The 21,343-nt window shown below is 37.7% G+C and overlaps 1 protein-coding gene across 1 annotated transcript in view; it reads right to left on the bottom strand.

Moving 5' to 3' along the window:
* LOC140726543 (probable ATP-dependent RNA helicase DDX60) overlaps positions 1–21,343 on the bottom strand; it is an 80,677-nt gene that overhangs the window by 19,936 nt on the left and 39,398 nt on the right. Inside the window, exons 21-31 of the mRNA XM_073043075.1 lie at positions 21,147–21,256; positions 18,986–19,090; positions 18,769–18,897; positions 16,272–16,399; positions 13,716–13,874; positions 12,502–12,640; positions 11,640–11,792; positions 9,306–9,410; positions 8,924–9,124; positions 7,751–7,855; positions 4,828–4,981 (exon numbers count right to left, since the gene is read on the bottom strand). Coding sequence (XP_072899176.1) covers positions 4,828–4,981; positions 7,751–7,855; positions 8,924–9,124; positions 9,306–9,410; positions 11,640–11,792; positions 12,502–12,640; positions 13,716–13,874; positions 16,272–16,399; positions 18,769–18,897; positions 18,986–19,090; positions 21,147–21,256 — 1,488 coding nt within the window. The remainder of the gene's footprint in view (positions 1–4,827; positions 4,982–7,750; positions 7,856–8,923; positions 9,125–9,305; positions 9,411–11,639; positions 11,793–12,501; positions 12,641–13,715; positions 13,875–16,271; positions 16,400–18,768; positions 18,898–18,985; positions 19,091–21,146; positions 21,257–21,343) is intronic.

Raw genomic sequence — 21,343 nt, 5'->3', positions numbered from 1 at the left:
AAGGCGACACTAGCAGGGATTATATGACAGAGCAGCAATGGCTGGTTTCTGGGAGCACTTGAAAAGGCGTAGGATAGATACATCCCAAAGATGAAGAGGTATCCTAAAGGCAAGATGATGCAACCATGGCTGACAATTCAAAGCCAACATAAAAGAGGGCATATACTGAAGCAAAAATTAGAGGGATGTTAAGAGAATTGAAAAGATTTTAAAAACAAACAAAAGCAACTAAAAAGCCATAAGGAGGGAAAAGATGAAGGTAAGCTAGTCAATAACATAACAAAAGTTTTTTCAGATATACAAAGAGTAAAAGAGTGGAAAGAGTAGATATCAGACCGTCCTGAAGAGACGCCGGAGGTAGAAATGGGGACAAGGAAATGGTGGACAAACTGAATAATTATTTTGCATCAATTTTCACTGCAGAAAATACTAGCAGCAAGCCAAAAGTTTGAGAGTGTAAGGGGGCAGAAGTGAGTGCAGATGCTATCACTAGGGAGAAGGTGCTTGGGAAGCTGAAAGGTCTGAAAGTAGAAAAATCACAAGGACCAGAATGGACAACATCCCACAGTTCTTAAAGAGCTAGCTGAAGAGATTGTGGAGGCATTAGTAAAGATCTTTCATGAAACAATACATTCTGTCATAGTTCCAGAGGTCAGCGGCATAAGAAATTATAGGCCAGTAAGCCCGACTTCTGTGGTTGGGAAGATGTTGGAATCGATCGTTAAGGATGAGGTTTCGGGGTACTTGGAGTCACTTGACAAAACAGCACAAGTTAGCATGATTTCCTTACGGGAATATCTTGCTCAACAAATCTGTTGGAATCCTTAGATGAAATAACAAGCAGGATATAGGTGATATACATAAGGCTGCTTAGCAAGATAAGAGCCCATGGTATTACAGGAAACATACTAGCATGGATAGAGCAATGGCTGATTGGCAAGAGACAAAAAGTGGAAATAAAGGGAGCTTTTTCTGATTGGCAGCCAGTGACACACTGGCAAAAGGCACACGAGTATGCCTTTTGCACACCAGCTGAACGCCTAAGTTAGTGCTGTCTTTCATTGATTCTATTATGGTTATTATTCTGATTTGGAGTTATTGAGTATGTCTGCAAGAAAATTAATCTTAGGGTTGTATTTGGTAACATACATGTACTTTGATATTAAATTTACCTTGAATTTTGACTAGTGGTGTTCGACAGGGGTTGGCATAGGGACTTAATTTTACGCTGTAGTCAACAATTTGGATGGCTTTGTAGCCCAGTTTGCAGTCAATACAAAGAAAGATAGAGGATCAGGTAGTATTGAAGAAGCAGGGAGGCTACAGAAGGACTTAGATTAGGAGAATGGGCAAAGAGATAGCAAATAGAATAGTGTCTTGAAATGTATGGTCATGCATTTCGGAAGAAGGAATAAAAGGATAGACAACTTTCTGGATAGAGAGAAAATCCAAAATGCAAAGAAACTTTGGAGTCCTTGTGCAGGATTCCCTAAAGGTTAACTTGCAGGTTGAGTCAGTGTTAAGGAAAGCAAATGCAATGTTAACATTCAATTTGAGAAGACTAGAATATAAAAACAAGGATGTAATGCTGATGCTTTAAAAGGCATTGGAGAGCCCTCACTTGGAGTATTGTCAGCAATTTTGGGTCCTTATCTAAGAAAGGATGTGCTGACATTGGAGAGGGTTCAGAGAATGTTCACAAGAATGATTCTCAGGAGCATTCAATGGTGCTGGGTCTATATTTGCTGGAATTTAGAAGTATTTGTGGGGGGGGGGGGGAAGAGAATCTCATTGAAACTCATTGATAGAGTGTAGCTGTATGTGGAGAGAATGCTTCGTACAGTGGGGGAGTCTACGACCGGCGGGTACACTCATTTAGAACTGAAATGAGGATGAGTTCCTTTAGCCAGAGGGTGGTGAATATGTGGAATTCGCTGCCACAAGAGGCTGTGGAGGCCAGGTTACTGGGTATACTTAAGGCAGAGGTTGATAGGTTCTTGATTAATCAGGGTGTGAAAGGTTATGAGAAGGCAGGAGAACGGGATTGAGCAGGATTGGATCAGCCATGATGAAATGGCAGAGCAGACTCAATGGACCAAATGGCCTAATTCTGCTCCTTTGTCTTATGGTCTTATTTTTTTTAAATACATCTGTTATCAGCAAATGTGCTTAGAACAGACTTGCCCCTTGAGTCATTAACAAATTTCAAAATTTTTGCTATAGCATGGAACCCTAGCTTGATTCCATGGCCTACCAATCTAAAAAGTATCAATTTATCCAAAAGTTTTCTATTAGCCAAGCGCTTGTTCTTTATGTGCTGCGGTATTACACTGACAATCATGGGCTTTCTAAGACCATGACAGCTCTTGGCAATTTTTTCTACATAAGTGGTTTGTCACTCCCATCTTCTGGGCAATGTCTTTACAGGTAGCATGACCCCAGCCATTATCAATACTCTTCAGAGACAGTGGCCACATAACTAAGACTTGTCATATGCACCAACTGCTCATACAACCATCTACCATCTGCTCCCATAGCTTCACATTACCATAATCAGGGACGCTAAGCTGGTGCTACACCATGCCCAAGGGTGATCTGCGGGCTAGCGAAGGGAAGGAGCGCCTTTGGAAACAACGCATCTCCACCCTACCACCCAAGTTAGCCAATACATCCCCATACTAATGCACCCCAATGACATGATCTTGTGCAGCTACTTCATGTGGCACCAAACTGAATTCTTTCTGGAAATTCAAATACAGGGTTTTTTTGGCTTATTGTTCACCTGACTCACTAAATTTATACCAATTCTCCCATACATTTTTCTTTCAAGTATTTTTCAAGCTAGAAATAACTTGGACATTTGTCTTGCTCACGAGTTCTCAGAAACAGATTTCTTATATAATGAGAGGAAGGAACGCCTGTACGCTAGCTACCTTAACCATGTCACTTCTATTCAATCTGTTTGACATGTCCTCAAAAATAAGTATTAATAAATGTCAAACACTATTTCCTTCTTTAAACTATGTTTAAACTCTGCTTAACTATATTGTCTTACAACCTTTGATTCTAGGCTTTAGACACATTAGTATACTTAGTACTTATTCTGTATTTGCAATGCTTGTTTTGGTGTTGTTGGGATACAGGCATTCCCCGGGTTATGAACGAGTTTTGTTCCTGAGTCCGTCTTTAAGTCGGATTTGTACGTAAGTTGGAACAAGTACATCTGGTATTATTTAGTGTCAGTTAGTCAAATGTTTGTCTTAGTATATAGTATCTATTTTACCTTTCTATGCATATAAAATACTTAAGAAACATATGTATTCCAATAATTAAACCACTGCGTTGCTTAGTAATAATTGTAGCTTTCATTGGGGCAAGGCCTTTCACATGCTCCATTATTCTCACTTTATCCTTTAAAATTGTTCCGATCATTGACCGACTGTAGTCTAATGCTTTTCCAGTGACTGATGATGTTTCACCTCTTTCCAAACGCTTTATTATTTCCACTTTATTTTCAACCGCGATTGCTTCCCGTCTATGGAACAGAAACACTGTGGGAGGTGGCTCCCGACCTCTGCCGGGTCCTAAGGACCACTGCACTGAGACAGGTTAAATGGGACAAGTGGGGGCTGTGCTGGGTTTGGGTATTTGATCCTCCACAACATTCCGCATGGGAATTTAAACTGGAGGTGGTAGCGTTTTTTTTTAACAAGGTCGAGTAGCGAGCTCGACATCAACCCGGCACGGATGGTACGGGAGTCACTGGATCGACATCAACCCGGCGCGCTCGGGAGCGGTCTATCACTGGATCAAACTCGGGAACCTCCGTTCTCGAAACTCGAGCCCAGCACTGCACCACCAGCCAACCAGAAGTGGGGGGGGCGGTCCAGGGTGTATCTTGCTAAGAAAAATTTAAGCCAAATACAAAGTTACACACTCAACACAGTGTCAATGACAACGACTTAAAATGGCGGATGGCGTCACAATTCAACTTAAAATGGCGGATGGCGTTCTCCTTCCTTGGTTCGTTAAGTACCAGTTGTCTGTAAGTCGGACATTCGTACTCGGGTCTACCTGTACTTTTATTACTTTCTATCATGTTAGCAAAAACAAAATATTTCACAGAACTGTTCAAAGTCTATCATTTCCTTATACAGGCTTCCCCCGCAATCCGAAGGTAGAGCGTTCCTATGAAACTGTTTGTAAACCAAAATGTCATAAAGCGAAGAAGCAATTACCATTAATTTATATGGGAAAAATTTCTGAGCATTCCCAGACCCAAAAAAAACCTACAAAATCATACCAAATAACACATAAAACCTAAACATATAGTAAAAGCAGGAATGATAGGATAAATATACACCCTATTTAAAGTAGAAATATTGTAGGTACGGTGTAGTTTCACTTAACAATATCGGGAACACAGCGAGCCAAAATCGATTTGGAGAGAGAAAAAAAAATCGGAACGTACACGTATGCGTAAACAACTGCCCGCACAAGGCTTCACGGTCATTGTAGTCTTTCTCGGGGTAAACACACATATAAAGCAGGCGTCTTTTTTTCGTAAAAGCAAAAATCCTCTTTGGTTAGCGAAAACAGGTACTAATGTAGGTCTTTCGTAACAGCGAGTTGTCGTAAAGCAAACATTTGAAAAACGGGGGACACCTGTACCCTAATGGCAATCTGCTCCATTGAAAGGGATAGTTTCAGCATAAAAGTCAATGTCCATATAAAGCTAATTCATGTGGTTGAAGACACATTTTCTTCATGTCATTATACAGAATGAACCTTTTTATTTGAAGTTGTGGTTGTTAGTGACAATCTTACCTTTCCGTGTTGATGCATCAGGCTGAGAACAAATTTTGTGAAACAGACCTTTCATAAGGAAACCGATGAAAATAAAATTGGCCGGTTCATGTTGATCCAAGTGGGCAACTAGACCTGCAAACCCTTGCGGCATTCCATTCAAATCCAAAAATCCCTGCAAAAATGAAATATCACATGCTCAAATGAACTCTGTACCAACAATACAGAGTTGAAACCTCATCATGGACACCAGGAAATTTATGTTGAATTAATTACATAGTCTCAAATTAAATACATAAAAATCATACTAGTGATGACACTCTTTAAACTTCTGGACTTAAAAATCCATCTAGTTTGGCTAAAGATGTCAAAGGAGGAAATCTTTGACCTGGTCAATATGCAAATAATGTTTCTAAGTAATGTATCACATTCTTGCCTTTTTTAAAAAAATCACCCAAGTGTTTCAAAATTATCACTCTTATTCAGATTTGACAAAGTCACATCAGCTCAGACAACCCTGCAAAGAACTCCTCCCGAATCAGAACTGGGAACAAACGAGCACTGCAAAAATCTGAGATATGTGCCATCAAATCTCTAGCCAGCCCTGATCACTTCTCCACAAGCCCTTCAGCCAGTTCCACTGGCAAGACAGACACAAAAGAGACAATGTTACAAGCCAGAAAGTGTTCAACGTTCTCCATACAATTCAACCATTCTTGTGCACCAGGTCAAATATAGGCTAGGACCCTCCAATTTCCATAACAATCGTCACAAAGTTAACCAATCACTACTTCTCCAATTCTTCAAATAGAAAGAGCACAAAGCGCATTTTGTGTAGGGGATAAGAATACTCTTCACCGAGAATAGTTTATTTGCACCATCACTGTCCATGCTGGCCAGGTCTGAGAGGCACAGCCACAGAATGCCCACAACAGACTGGTAACAATGTGCCTTGTGAATGAACCAAATGCTATTCCACTACTGCCTGTATGTTAATAGTTCTCTGTTTCATACTGCTAGTGAACCAAAACTAATTAAATGAGAAGTGACAGAAGGCTGCCTTGTGCAGCACCCGGTGAACCCAAATGTACACAGCCAGTATGATTAAGGTTTGCACTAAATAGTGTAAAATAAACAAAGTTAAGCAGTCCCACAACTAAAATCTAGCAGATCAAAGCCCTGCAGTCCTGCCACATTTATTTGTGGCAGATGGTCCATTGAACTCCTAGCAGGAAGTGACAGCTCCAAGGACATGACCATTCTCAACAAAGAGCCAATCACACAAACGCCAAGAGCAAAGGCTAAAACATATGCAACATACTTATCGTTAGAGCAGAGTGGATGATTCACCTCAGATTCTTCTTATGATCCCCCACCAGAGAAACAATTAATTCATTCCACATTATATCCATAAAATGCTATATTCACTGGTACAGGCAAAGGTTCTTACAATCAAGCAAAAATAGTGATAATTCACATTCCAGAAACTGTCATTTCAGAACCAGATGCATCCATGGATAAGTTTTTCTGATTACAGTTATCAATGTTGCACTTATACAAAAGTACCCTTTTGTTTTGCCCACAATGTGCAGGACAATTATTGTGCAGCCAATTACTGCCATTCAGTACACTCTAAATGAACATCAAGGTGATGGACATGTCATCAGTATTGCTAGTATGCACTCTTTGCCAATAACTTACTGACTGATGCTAGCCTACTTGACTGCAAATTTCAATTATATCCTTGGTCCAAATATGTACTTATGAAATGAGCTTGAGAAGTAAACAACAGTCCTTAACAGTCAAAATCAAGAGGAAATACACTACAAGAGTTAAGAGTAATGCTTCACACAGATCATTCCAGCTCTAGGTCATCACTGTAAGAGTTACTCAGGGGATCCTTGAGCCAATCATCTGAATTTGGCACATTAATAGGTGGAACATCTGCTAATGACTGCACAACATTCAATTCCATTAATAGCACCTCAGAAAATGAAGCAGTTTGCACCTGTGTGAACCATGGGGCAATAAAAGTAAGATATATGCCATACAAGTATCTGTTGGTTTATAACAAGAGCATGCCTAACCACCTACCTCATTATTCAATGGATTACCATTATGAAATCCACCATCACCTTGAAGAATGGAAACTCAACTGTGATTACAAAAGCACTTTAGAGATCTTAGCATCTTGGAGTGAATAACTCACTTCTGACATTCCAAACCCTCATGTGCAAGGCACAAGCAAAGAGCTTAATGGAATACTCTTCACATGCCTGGATGCATAAAAACAAGCAACTTAGTACTGCCCTGGACAAAGCAGTGTAACTGATTGGCACATTAAACACTAATGTACTCAGCACAAAACTCTTGACAATACCTCCCAAACTCCAAGTGCAAGTTCAGCAGGTACTTCCACTCAATTTCACCAAATCTCACACCATCCTGACTTAGAAATAAAGAGTAATCCCTTATTACCAAATCAAGAACTCTGGATGCTTCCCAAATAGACTACAGCTCTAAGAATTTGGTCCATTTTCAGAAGGCACATAGATGTACAATAAATCAAACTTTACCAATAAATTTCACATATCATACAATTAATTAAAAAGAGAAAGGCTCAGAATATTCCTGTTTGTGTTAACTGGGATAATCATAGCCATGAGTAGAGAATGCCGATGCTAACCGTTGAGGATTAATCAATTAATATCCAAGTGCCAAGAAACATGGACACCAACAAACAATGGCCTGTCACAATTACCACAGCCTTTGTTCTGAACTTATAATGACTTGGCAACATTTCAAAAAAATTAATTTCTAAATTTGTTGTCACTTTAGTGCCACATTATTGCAGTAGGCATTTATTTGTTGTAGATGCAAAAATAAGTAATTCATTCAAATTTTGGTTTCACCATTTTTAAAAACACTGATCTTGAAATCCTACCTGTTTGAGAAGAAACTGTAAACAGAACATGAAGTACAACTTCAAGATCGACTGCTTCTTGTGGTCATCATAGCACAGCATAGAATGTTGCAACAGAGACAAAGCCTACAAGGTAAAAGTAAGTTTTTCCAATGATTATGCACAGCATCCAATTTACAAAATAATTCTATATTAGCCAAGTATTGATTTTGTACACTGATGTTTGCATTTAAATATTTCAAATCAGACACACAGTAGTGCAGTTTTTGCAGATAAATACAAGGTTCAGTTAAATAAATATTACAAACCAGAGAAGTGAGGAAAAGCAAGTCAAAAGAATGATTTTGTATGATGTAGAAATAATGCAACCAACTGTTTTCCTCCCGTTAGGTTAAAAATAAAAGTTAATCTCAATGCTTTGGTTTCAGATAAGAGGGCGTGGTAATTTTTGCTATTTTATCCTTTAAATTTCCCTTTTAATAATTATTTAAAAGGCAATTACAACACATTTATCCTGAATAAAAATTCCTAATGAAAATCTATACAAAATATAACAATTATCGAAGAAAGAAAGGAAACCTAACTTGGATTCTGTCTAGAAATACCAACATTCCAATACAAACAATAAAATAATGAATACATTCATCCAGTGAAATGTTGCAGAGTTAAGATGTACACTGGTATACAAGTACTGTCAAGGATTCTAGTTTTAAGCACAGAACACAAAATATATTTTAAAATATCATTCTACTGATGGACAACTAGGTCAAATAAAGATCCAACAAAACAATAATCTTAATATTTTAAATATTTTTCTAATAAATTTAATCAAAGTAATTTTACAATAGCCGGCTGGTGGCGCAGTGACATCAGCACCGGTCTCCAGAGTGAAGGTTTGAATCCAGTCGGGCTGATCCCAGACACGCTTTCCATCCGTGCCAGGTTGAATGTCAAGCTTGCAACTCGGCCTCATAGAAAAAAACCACTGCCCTGTGAGAAGGACGTGGTGGACCACTCACAAAATCTTTCCGCCAGAACAACCACTTAAAAAAAGTAAGTGGTTGCCAAGGTTCTGGCAGAGTATGGCACACACAAAAAAATTTACAATGATTTTTATTAATTTTGATAGTAATGAAATGATAATGGCTTGGAAAAAACTACATCTATGACAAGACCTTCCAGCTAATTAATTACCTTGGCTTCTGCATCCATTCTGTCATCAGATTTAGCAGCCAGCAACATAAGACGAAGCACAAGCGAGAGAGATAAAGGAAACTGGCCCCTAAGTAGAGGAACACTTGCTTTGAGAAGTCTTTGCACTTTGGGCAATGGAATACAATAAAAGATCACGTTGCCAATCACATCAAAGCCTCGTCTTCCAGCTCGGCCAGACATCTGAAAAAAATATACCGGGAAGTTCAGTTTTTGAACATTCAAGTTTGAGTAGAATCTGTTTTTGGCACCAGAATTAAATAACTTTATTTAGATGGGTAAAATCTAAAAGTGTTTTACTTCTAAGTGATTTTTTATTTAAATAAATATTAAATAAAGCCCAATAAAGAATGGGATGTAATACCTGTCTATATTGCAATGCATCCAGTAGAACAGAATCATCAAGAAAGACAACAGTTTTGCATGGCATGTTAATACCCAGGGCAAGAGTTCCAGTAGCAGTCACAACCTACAGAAAAACAAATTTACTGAATGAATTCATCTCAACCAGAACAAAAACTCTGTTCAAATGCATGGTTTGTAACACTGCTAGAAACTTCCACACAGAAATCAGTATGGAATTGACACACCCTACTATAGCAGGAGCTAATATTTTTAATGCAGCACAGCATCTCTTCCAGTGCACATGGCTGTCAATGAGATTCTATATCCCTATCGTACCGTTTCACCAGCTAAAGATGCCTGCAGATTGATGTTTGTGAATGTATTTATTTCAAAAACACCAGTGATCTATTTTAATAAAAACATGTACATTTTCCCTACCACTCAACTATTCTAAAAACACAAGCATTTCCGCCTTGGATATATTCAATGGCTTTGGTTCCACAAGTAGAGAATTCCAAAGGATTTACAACTCTTAGGTTTCCTCATCACAATCTTCAATAGGCACCTATTATTTGGCTCCCCATTGCCCTTACCTCCCCAACCACCTCAGATTACCAGAAGTAGAAACATCTTCACAGTACCCAAACCTCTTAGAATTTTATCACCAACTCAATCTGCCTTTAAGCTTCTGAGACGTGCCCTACCTACAGGAGGCACAAGGAACTGGTGACATACTAACAATACTGCCACAGGATCTTCCAAATCCATTGGCACAAGTGAAGTAATCCGAGCATCCTTTCTCAAATCAATTTTGGCTCTAGATAAATTGAACCAACTCCAATGAAAAGGTCACAGTGCTCACTTACCCAATATTAGATTTTCCAAATCCTCACTGAAAAATTGCAATTATCTCCATCGACACAGAAAACACTGACCCATCACAGTTCAAAACATTCAGAGGGCCACATATCAGCATACGAAATCCCAGCAAATGGCAAAAGGCCAGCTGCTGTATCTTCACAGCATCTTTTCAAGTATAAAAACAGCCAAATACCTCTTCAGAATGCTCAGTCATCACACACCATTTAAATTTTGTCACTGAAGACGTGTCCAAGTAGCACCAGGTGTATTTGACAACAATTATATTCTTACCAAAATTAATGACCTCTCCATTCCACATATACTCAATCTACAAAATGTTTTACCATTCACTTAACATATTTAGAATTCTCAACCCATTTTTTTTGCATCCTTTCCACAAGCCGGCTTTCCCACCTATCTTTGCATCATCAATTAATGTGGCTACAATTCATTTGGTCTCTTCATCCAAATCATTAATATGGATTTTGAATAGTTAAAAGTTCAGCAAACTGAAAATGACTTAATTATCCCAATTCTGTTTTGCTAGATTGCCAATCCTCTATTCATACAAAACTTTGTGCAATAACCTTCTATGTGGCACCATATCAAATCTTTTGGAAACTGCTTTTGGGAACTAACAGAGGCAATTCACTTTTCACCAAGCCAGGATGAATCTGGTTAAGTGTGTTTTAATTTTTGAGCATATTCCTAAATCAGCTTATTAGTGGATTCCAGCACTTGCACCATGGCATTTTAGGTTAATTGGCCTGTAGCTTTTTGAATCTTTGAGATGAAGAGCAAAGTAAGTTTATTATCAAAGTACGCATGCAGTATACAACCCTGAGATTCATCTTCCCTTTTGTTTTCTTGCAAATGGATGGGAAGCCAATTGGAACAATTTATTAGAAGCTTTCCGGAAAGAAATCTTGAATGATCAGCTTCAGAAGACATTGTCACTTTGATCTCATTATTTTGCCTAGGTTTATTCTTTAGTTGTTTAGTGATATTAATCATTTCAAACTCCTCAGTAACTTTTTGCACCCAGATTATTCCTCTTATTGGACAGGCTATACAGCAAAAGATGCTGCTGTTAGCTTGAGCCAATTTTAAGTTCCAGAAGAAAATTAGGCACGTCACTTCAGAAGAGATGCACCCAGTTCTAAAATTTTCACTAAGATTTCCACCTAGAAAACAATTAGCTCTTACTCCATCCCCTCCCTCTACACTTTTATGCTGGCCAACTCCCCTCTTTTAGTTGTTATGAATGGTCTCAACTCAAAAGATCAACTGCCCATTTCACTCCATAAATGCTACCTGACCTGCTGAGTTCCCAGCTTTGACTGTTGTTCCTCAAAATCACAGAGTGGCATCAAAAAGTGAAATGGTCGATTAGTATATTTCACAAAATTTCCAAAAGAGTAGCACAAATGCATTAAAAGATTCAATGACCGACGGCTGAGTTGGTCACAATGCAAGTTTGTTAAACACTGACCCTGGCAAATCCAAGTCTGAAGAGCATTTCCACAGCTTGTCTTCCTTTACTGTTCAGGGATGGGTGATGAAATCCAATCCCTCTCTCCAAATAAAGCCGCAGTTGATTTGCTGTTTTCACTTGCTGCAATCGCTGAAAGATTGTATCTAAAATCTAGGGAATTCCAAAGTTGGCTGAGAATCATTTTGGAATACAAATTTTATATTATGTACCACAATAATTTTGTAAAGTTAACAATGTTAGGACTGAAAATCATGTTTCCAAGTTTTATGTTTAGTTACACAGACATTCTTCAATTATGTTCAATTTTTAAATTCCTTGTTTTTATACTTCTTGAAAATATAAATATTCACCTTTATACAATCTGCAATTAAAAAATCTATAGCCATTAGAAACAGAAAATAAAACACCTACACCACACCCCACCCCCGCTTCAGATAACGCCAAAGAAACTAAAATACATCTGCACTTTATTTACCTACAAAATTGCTAACAGATCACAGATGGCATCAATAGATTTTCTGGCAATTGCATAACCTTTGATTGTTTTTCTTCACAACTTTTTGTCAAAAATTTGCTCGGAGGATACAACCTTGGTCATTTATCTTGCTGCATATTGTATTACCTGGCTATATGCAAGTCATCTGAAAGCAAACAAGCTGCACTCAGCTAGATTTGATAATGGTTGCTATTTGGTTTTATTTCTAAGCATTGATTAAAATGGAACGTCTGTGTCACTAGATGACAGAAATAAAAGTAAATGACACAATTAACAAAGCAATATTAAGTAACCACAGAGATTTGAGTACTGAGATTGCATTAGGTATTTCAATTTTATAGAACAACGAAGAACACTCTGTACCTTATGGTCCGCAGCAGTTTCCACTGCATAGGTACAGTCTGATGGAACTTTCCTCAATTCTTGAAGTTTCTGGTATAACATTTCTTGCTCAGTTTCCCTCATTACCATATTGTCAGCCTCATGGGATTCCTTTGGATCACTGGAACCAGAACTAACTATTATATGCAATGTAATAAACCAACAATAAAAATACACCTTGTTGAGTACAGTTTGATCACCAAAAGAGGCAAAAATCTGGGAATAATTTACTAAAGAAAGAGATATAAATGAAAAGCAAGTTTAAAAATCTGTGGAGGACGAGGGGTTGATTAAGCCTGAGGGATGATTACGCAGGTCAATGGAATCACATCCAAGAATGATGCATTAACTTCAGAAACTATTTGGATGGGTGATATGGTGCAAGTGATAGCAAAATTGCTCAAATAGAAAATAATTCACTAACATCTTAACTCTTATAAGGGTTTAGGAGCTGTGCTAGTTTGAACCACTTTGCACGTCTGGGGTTATGAATTAATTTGGAATATTTTAAATTTCTCAATTGGTCTGTGGTGGTTTCTAGATATTAGTTCCATGATATATTGGGGTATTATAGGTGCAAGGTATTATAGCATTTCAGATACATAATGGGTACAAGATGCTTTATTGTTTTGAGCAGGCAAACTACTTTTAAGCTGTTTTATAAATCTGTAAAATCCATCTGGAATCACAGCAGTGCCAAAATCATAGAAGTTCAAAATCAATTGTTCTATTCCTGCCAAACAGCATTCACTTTTATCCAAGTCTGCTTCCACTAATCACCCCACTACTTCTAGACTGGCTAGCACTGACATTCTTTCAGGCATGCAGGACTGTGATTGAAGATTTAGTGCAAAAAGAGCTGATTATTAGTTTTGCATCAGGGCTTACGTGTTCCATCAGAGATTCAGTTCTTGGTTCATTATGGCAAGCCAGATTTCATACCTTGCTTGACATTACTCTCTCTGCACTGAAATTGATGAAATGCAAAATAATAACTCCCTTCAATCCAGTTAGTTTGGATAGCAGCCATTATACGTCTTGATTGACGCCCCCCCAGGACATCCTAAACTAATCTGGCCCTTTCACTGAATCTTGCAAACTTTCACATTTGCTCAACGAAGCCTTGCCAACAAATAAGAATAAATTTAACAGCTTAACCCTGGAAGTATAAACAGGAAGGTAAAAATAATACTCACGTAGGTTGTCTTTTTCCAGCACGCTTTGATAATTTTCGAAGTTTGTTTTCAACTTCGATTCTTTTTTTTGCATCATCTGAACCTCTTTTTAGTTGTTCCTTGTTAGTGACATGCACGTATGTTTCTTTAGCTAGTCTTTCAACTAATGAAACGCTAAATCTGAAATAAAAAGACTACATCAAAAAAAATACACAGTATGCAGACATTTTAAATTAAAGTTTAAAAAAAAACTCATCCCGCAAAGGTTGTCTGCACTGACAATTTTATTACATGGTCTGGGATCCACAATTTACATCTTTCCCTTCATTTCATCCAACATATTCTCATTTGAGTCACATCTATTCTTGTTCAGGCACAGTAATTAAGAGTTTTAAACAAAAGAAATTCTGCCGAGGATGGAAATCAAGAACACCACAAAATGCTGGAGAAACTCACTCAGCAAATCAGCCAGCATCAATGGAAATGAATAAACAGTTAATGTTTCAGGCCCAGACCCTTCATCAGGATTGGGTTTTTTTGGCCTCATTCCAAGAGTGCAGGAGTAAAAATGCCTCAGCTGAAGTTGTGCGCGCAGTTTTGGTTTGCTTATCCAAGAGTTTTCTTGCCGTAATGGAATGCAACAAAGATTTACCAGACTGATTAATGGGACAGCAGGACTTAGGTGGGTTAGTAAATGTGGACTAGCCATAATATTGAAGGATGAGAGAGAGAATATGCTGTTTAGAAAAAAGATCAGGAAAAAAAATCCTCACTCAGCAGTTAGTGAATGTGATTTTTTTTAAAACAAAAAGCAGAAGACAAATCATTGAGGATATAGGTACCTTTATTAACTCTTGAGGGATCAATGGATGGGGAAGGTGGTCAGAACAGGGTACTAATTAGACAATCAAACTGAATGAGGATACAGGATTGAATGGACCAAAGGGCCTTTCTCTGCTCCTACCTCACCCCGTAATATAATTTTTTTTTAAAGTGTCAGTTTTAGACACAAGTGGGTCTAACTGCTTTAACTAGAGTAATTCTTAAGCTCCTATCATGATAAACAATATAGGCACTCCCCAAATTGTAAACTCAATTTTATCTTTCACTGTTTGCCCATCCTTGTTGTCAAAAATTACTTAGCTACTTTTCACTCCAGTGCAACAAGTTTACTCACTTCTCTCTGTGGCTTTTTAGCTAAAATCTCTGCAATATTCTGCTTGTAAACTCTGCAAGAATGCCTACTCAAAGCAACACACACAAAATGCTGTAGGAACTCAGGAGGCCAGGCAACACCTATGGAAAAGAGTAAACTGTCGACGCTTACTCTTGGTGAAGGGCCTCGGCTCAGAATGTTGACCATTTCCTCTTTTCCATCGATGCTGCCTGGCCTACCGAGTTCCTCCAGCATTTTCTTGTAATGCTTTGGAGTTCCAGCATCTGAAGATTTTCTCATGTTGTAGTGCCCATGCAAAGCTATCTTCCATAGCTTTAAGATAAACACTGAATTTACCAAGTTTGACTCACTTGGGTTCTACACCTCTTACATTAGGTATCTATATTACTTTGCAGGTCCATAACTGCAAAACCTTTCAGAATTTTACATCAGTAAGCAACAAGCTTTCCTCTTAAAAGTATAATCCAGCAATCACAATACAGGCTTTCAACCATTACATTTTATTTACTGGATTGTGGCATGCAGCAGATTTGACCATGCAAGTTTAGATGCAAATTTATACAGCATTTTCAAATGGGCCATATTGCTTATGTTCAGGCAGTACTCTACTGCAAATGTAACACTTGTTTGTATACGATGTATAAAAGTCTCCATTAAACAGATGTCCCAACAAATGATATGCATATAAAACTCCACTGCAATCAGTGGAAGGATGTGCTCAGGTGTGAAAAATAAAAACAGAATACATGATGTTTAACTTCATGTACACAAACAGCAATTTCTGTGCATTTTTTGTCACAATCAACTTGCCTAAACATATCTTCCACCAATGATATGCTGCACAAACACTAAGAACACCCTGACATTTCTGGTCATATTTTTTCAGTCCCAGCCAAATTAAATCTGCATGAGACAAAATAATTATGACTAAAAGCAAAAAAAAATCAAATAACTTGTTCTAACATTCACTTTATATTCTTTTGCACTGGTTTAGAATTCCCTGAAGTAATTCACATCCACAAAAAAAAATAGCCACACACCTGGTGAGAACACATTCCACCCCACCCCCAAGCACCTGAGAAGCAAGATACCCAGATCCCACTATTTATCTCTCGCTTTAATTGGATTAAATTTAATCAACTGATCTATTAAACCAAACCCTATGACATGCACTCAGCTGAAGATATACAATCCAGATTTGTTGTAAAAACTAAATATTTGAAGATCACAAGAGAACTACTTGCACTTTATGAGACACGGAGGGTGGTCTATTGATTCAGAGACATAAATATGTATCCCGAGCCAAATGTACCCACTGGGATGTCTGTGCCTTGAAGTGTTACAACTGGGTAGATAAAACTTTTAGTTTCATATCAGTAATTGAATAAAGAGAAACTTACGAGAAAAACAAAGCTGGTAGTTGGTTTTCTTTCTGTAGAGCTTCTACTAGCATGGGAAATTGTTTAATCATGGTTGCTGCAGAATTCACAACATTTCGTGGTCTCAGCTTATCCAGCACTTTTATAACCTAAGGGGGAAGTACAAGATTAAAGAAATGAGACATACTCTATTATGTACTTACACAGTATATCAACTAGTGCATGTTTTAAAAACAAGGATTTTGAATTATTAAAAACTAAAATGAAAAGACCCAGTCAAAATAATAAATATTAGTGTCTAAGGAGGTAGAGAAGAAGGGGCTATACATGTTCTAAATTTATTACGCATTTCTTTTCCTCCTTAGTCTATTTCAGGACCTGTCTACAAACAGAAGATCAGTAGTTCAAAATATTTTGGAATTGTCACTGTAGGATAATTCCACAGTTGAAAGGGTGCCTGAACAGGCATGTTTTAAGAAGACTATTGGAAATTGGGAGCCAAGTCAAGGGAACAAATGTGGATTCCACAAGTTATCATTTATATTGAACTTCCATAATAAACCAATAAAGCAGCTCGATAGATGATTGGCAACAGGGTTATAAAACTGCCTAAAATAAAGCATTTCACACCCAAATCCGTAACTGCCAATACACACCATTGAAACTCATACGTAGCAACCACCACAGACTAACTAAGCATCTCAAAATTACATAACAGCTGAGAATTCTTTTGAAATTAATTCAGTATCTCAGACACAAAACAGTTCAAATCAGCATTTTCCACTTGAATTTGTAAGGAATCTCAGACAAGGGCTTCAATAATAGAGCAACTAAGAATCTTCAAATATCCCAAATTAACAACCTAGACCGTGGTATTATCAAGGATCCAACCCATCCATCCAGCATCCTCTTTGGCATTTTACCATCAGGCAAGACTCCAATGCATAGAGACAAGAACAGTCAAGATTGGACCCTCAGGTCATTAAGCTTCTGAACTCCTTGCTACATCGTATTCAGAGTCACCAGATAATTTGCACCCTACAATATTTAATTTATGCACTTTACTTTGTTTATCTATGTGTAATTCATGTATAGATTTAATTCTTACTTTCCTAGGTTATTGGGTGCTATATGTGTTATGTGTACTACTGTGCTTTACACCCTGGTCCAAACAAAAGTTGTCTCGTTTGGCAGTATACATGTATATAGTTAAATGACAATAAACTTGACTTGACAAGGAACTACAAAACAGACACAATATGCATGCCAAATGTTATTCAGCATCACACCACTACAAACATCTCAAAATAATGGGATATTCCAGACCTATAGAGCATCCAAACATAATGCACACTACAATCTCCCAAATAAAAGTAGTTCAAACACACAAACCATTCCAAATTTATACACACAAAATATGGCCCAAAAGTCAGATAGAAATAATACAAGGTACTCAAAGCTAGCATTACTCCTCATTCATACAACGTACCCCATATTAAGTGAAGCACATAAAAGCATGCAAAACCAAAACCTCTGCACTATAATTACAAGATCTAAAACCCATGAAGCACTAGAGAAAACACCACAGAGCTACTAACAATAACTGTATCTTGATTCAACAAAAAACTCAAAATAATGTAGAAATTAATTAAATACATTAATGTAGCATCTGTAGATGTTCAAAATCCAAAGCAACACACACAAAATATTGAAGGAACTCAGCAGGTGAGGCAGCATTTATGGAGAGGAATAAACAGTCGATGTTTCAGATGCAGCACCTCAAAACTAAAAAGTACCAATTAAATTTGCCGATATGAAAGAACTACTATAAAGTATTATTTTAAGCACGTAAGATACCCTAAAACAGTATACTTCAACCCACCACACCCGCCGCCTCACCAAAAGCAGGCCAAACAAGTTAGGCTCAAAATAGATCAGATGGCATCCCAGACAAATAACTTTCCACAGATTATTAAACAATAAAGTACACCACAAAATAATCATGCATCTTAAAATGTTATCCCATATTCACCAAACAGATCCATTCTAAAGTAATGCCCTTTATGAGTCAATATCAGCTATTATTCAACGGGCAGTATGGTTCTGCAAGTCAGAATGCAGTAGATGCATATTTATTCCTCGGACTTGCGCAGGAATATCTACATCCATTCTCAGTACAGCCACTGCACTGAGGCATCCCTAGGCAAAGAAGTTAAAAATATGAAGCCTGCCTGCTCCTTCCGATGGACACCAAAAAAAGACAATATCACTCCTTGGAAGAGCTAAGCAATTATCTCTGATGTACTAGTTATTATTTATCCTTCAATCAACATTACAAAATCAAGTAGTCTTTTTACTCTATTGCTGCTTGAAGGAGCTTTCTATATCTGTCATATTTGTTATATTAAAGGTGGCGATTTTTCAGAAAATAATTGTCTGAATAGTATTATGTAAATACAATCTTTTCTTTTTATTACAAACTTAAATGTATTTCTATAGTTAAACTGATAAAAAGTACCTCATCTCTGTGTTCTGACGCAATCCAGTTTACTAACTCTTCTTTTAAATCAGCTTCGTATTTTCTCACATCATTCTTTTTAATAACAATCTTATCCTTAAAGTGTTTGTATTCTTCAGGATTCAACTCCTTTGAGGAAAAAAAAATCAACAGGAATCAGGTATGTGAAATTTAATATCACAGTCACATTATAAGCAAGTAATTTTAGGAAATATACCTGTAGTCGAGGCCACGATGTCCATGTTTCAGCCATTGTATCATACAATCGGAGGCTCTCTGGTGGAGAGAGACTCAAGTCTGAAGGAAAACCATACTTCTCAATCTAATGATTAGAAAAAGTTATTAGATTTTATGGTTGAGCAACAGATAAAATGTTATCACTTTTGTCTAGTGTCTTTGTGATTGCAAATGAGCATTGAAGAGACAGATGCAAAAAGTCTTTATTCAACAGGACAAACGGGTATTTTGGAGAATCTCTCAGAGACTCTCTGAAAAAAATTCTGAATAATTTACTTAAAAATAAAAGTAAATCAAGTTTATATGCTCTTAAGAGAAATCAACAGTTGATTCAATATAACTCAATAGCTCAAAGACATTGTCTACTTTAGTATCTTGGGTGCACTCAAATTTCATTGAATTACTTTATTATAATGGGAGTACATCTTAAATGTCAAGATGCCTTCAAATATTCAATGTCATAATTTCAGGTCAAGACCTTCATCGGGACTCATTTATCCTGACCTTTTCAGTTCTTCAGTATTTTGTGTATTACTCCAAATTTCTTGGATCTGAAGAATCTTGTGTATCAAATACTCAAACACCTTTGCTAGGACAAAATAATTTCCAGACATGTCTAAAAGCTTCCAGGGATAGAAATCTCAAACACTAAAATTAGTATTGTGAAGAGCCAAATCTCTGGGTACAAAAATAACTCAAGTATTGACAGACAGAGCAGATACACTACTGACTACTTTTGATATGCTAGGTTACAAAGCAAGTCTGATCTGGAACTTAAGACAGATTGGGAGAATGGACAAAGTGACAGATGGAATATAGTGTAGGGAAGTGTACGGTCATGCACTTTGATAGAAGGAATAAAAGCGTAGACTGTTTTCTAAATGGGGAGAAAATTCAAAGGTATAAAGAGACTTGGGAGACCTTGTGCAGGATTCCCTAAAGGTTAACTTGCAGGTAGTAAGGAAGGCAAATAGGATGTTTGCATTCATTTCAAGAGGTCTCCAATACAGCAGCAAGGATGCAATGCTGAGGCTTTATCAGGTAGTGGTCAGACGGCACAGGAGTATTATGAGCTATTTTGGGACTGTTATTGAAGAGATGAGTTGGCATTGGCAAGTGTACAAAGGAGTCTGAGAATGATTCTGGGAATGAAAGGGTTAACATATGAGAAGTGTCTGATAGCTCTTTTGATAGCTCTGGGCCTGTACTTGTTGAAAAGTTTTTGAAAGGGGGTGGAGGGGGGGGGATCCTCATTGAAACCTACCAAAAATTGAAAGGCCTAGATGGAGTGGATATGGAGAGGATGTTTCTTATACTGGGTGAGTCTAGGATCAAAGGGCACAGTCTCAAATACAGGTAAGGAGGAATTTCTTTAGCCAGAGGCTAGTTAATCTGTGGAATTCATTACCACAGACAGCTGTGGAAGCGAAGTCAATGAGTATACTTAAATCAGAGGTTGATAGGCCCTTGGTTAGCCAGATCGTCAAAGATTACGGGATGGGAGATAATAAATCAGACAAGATGGAATGGCGGAACAGACTCAATGGGCCAAATGTCTAATTCTGCTCCTCTGGTGATAAACCACAGCTGATGCCATCTGAGCAACACATTAGAGCAAGTCAGGCAGAATCTATGGAGAGGAATAAAGAGTCAACATTTCAGGCCGTGAATGGAAAGTAAGGGGGAAGCAAACCAGAGTAAGAAGGGAGGCTGAAGAAGGAATACAAGCTGGCAGGTGGTAAGTGAAGCTAGGCAGGTGAGTGTGGAGGGGTGTGGCGGGGATCAATGAAGTAAGAAGCTGGGAGGTGATAGGTGCAAGAGATAAAGAGATGAAGGAGGGATCTGGTAGGACAGCTGCCAATGGGAGAAAGCATAGTATTTTAGACAAATTGTGTCATAAAGTAGAGGGTGGGTTTGGATGGCTGTTAAAAAAGTGGCTGGGCTTCTAAGCATTCCAAATTGGTAAATCCTTAAATCCAGTTTCAGTTTTAGATGAACTCTGAACTAGTATTATGATGCCAAATTTTGCAGTTTTGCAGGATCAATTAGATAGATCGGAGAATCTTTTCTTAATCATTTTTGTGTCCTGAAGGTATAAAATCCTTTGATAGGATTCCCATAGAAATGTGCAATTTACTTACATGGCTTGCAGTCAAAGCTGCACAAGGGTGATATGAAACAAACTCCATGTCTGAGCCATCTGAACTGCACATATACTTCTCAAGATCATTGTATCGTTCCCCGTACATCACTAAGAAAGTAAGTAGAAAAGTAATGCTCAAATAAGCTCAAAAATTATACAAACTCAAACAGAAATTTAATTATCCCAACAATTTAA

This window comes from Hemitrygon akajei, chromosome 4 (assembly GCF_048418815.1).
Source record: "Hemitrygon akajei chromosome 4, sHemAka1.3, whole genome shotgun sequence".
Lineage (NCBI taxonomy): Eukaryota > Metazoa > Chordata > Chondrichthyes > Myliobatiformes > Dasyatidae > Hemitrygon > Hemitrygon akajei.
This window is presented reverse-complemented; position numbering and strand designations above follow the sequence as displayed.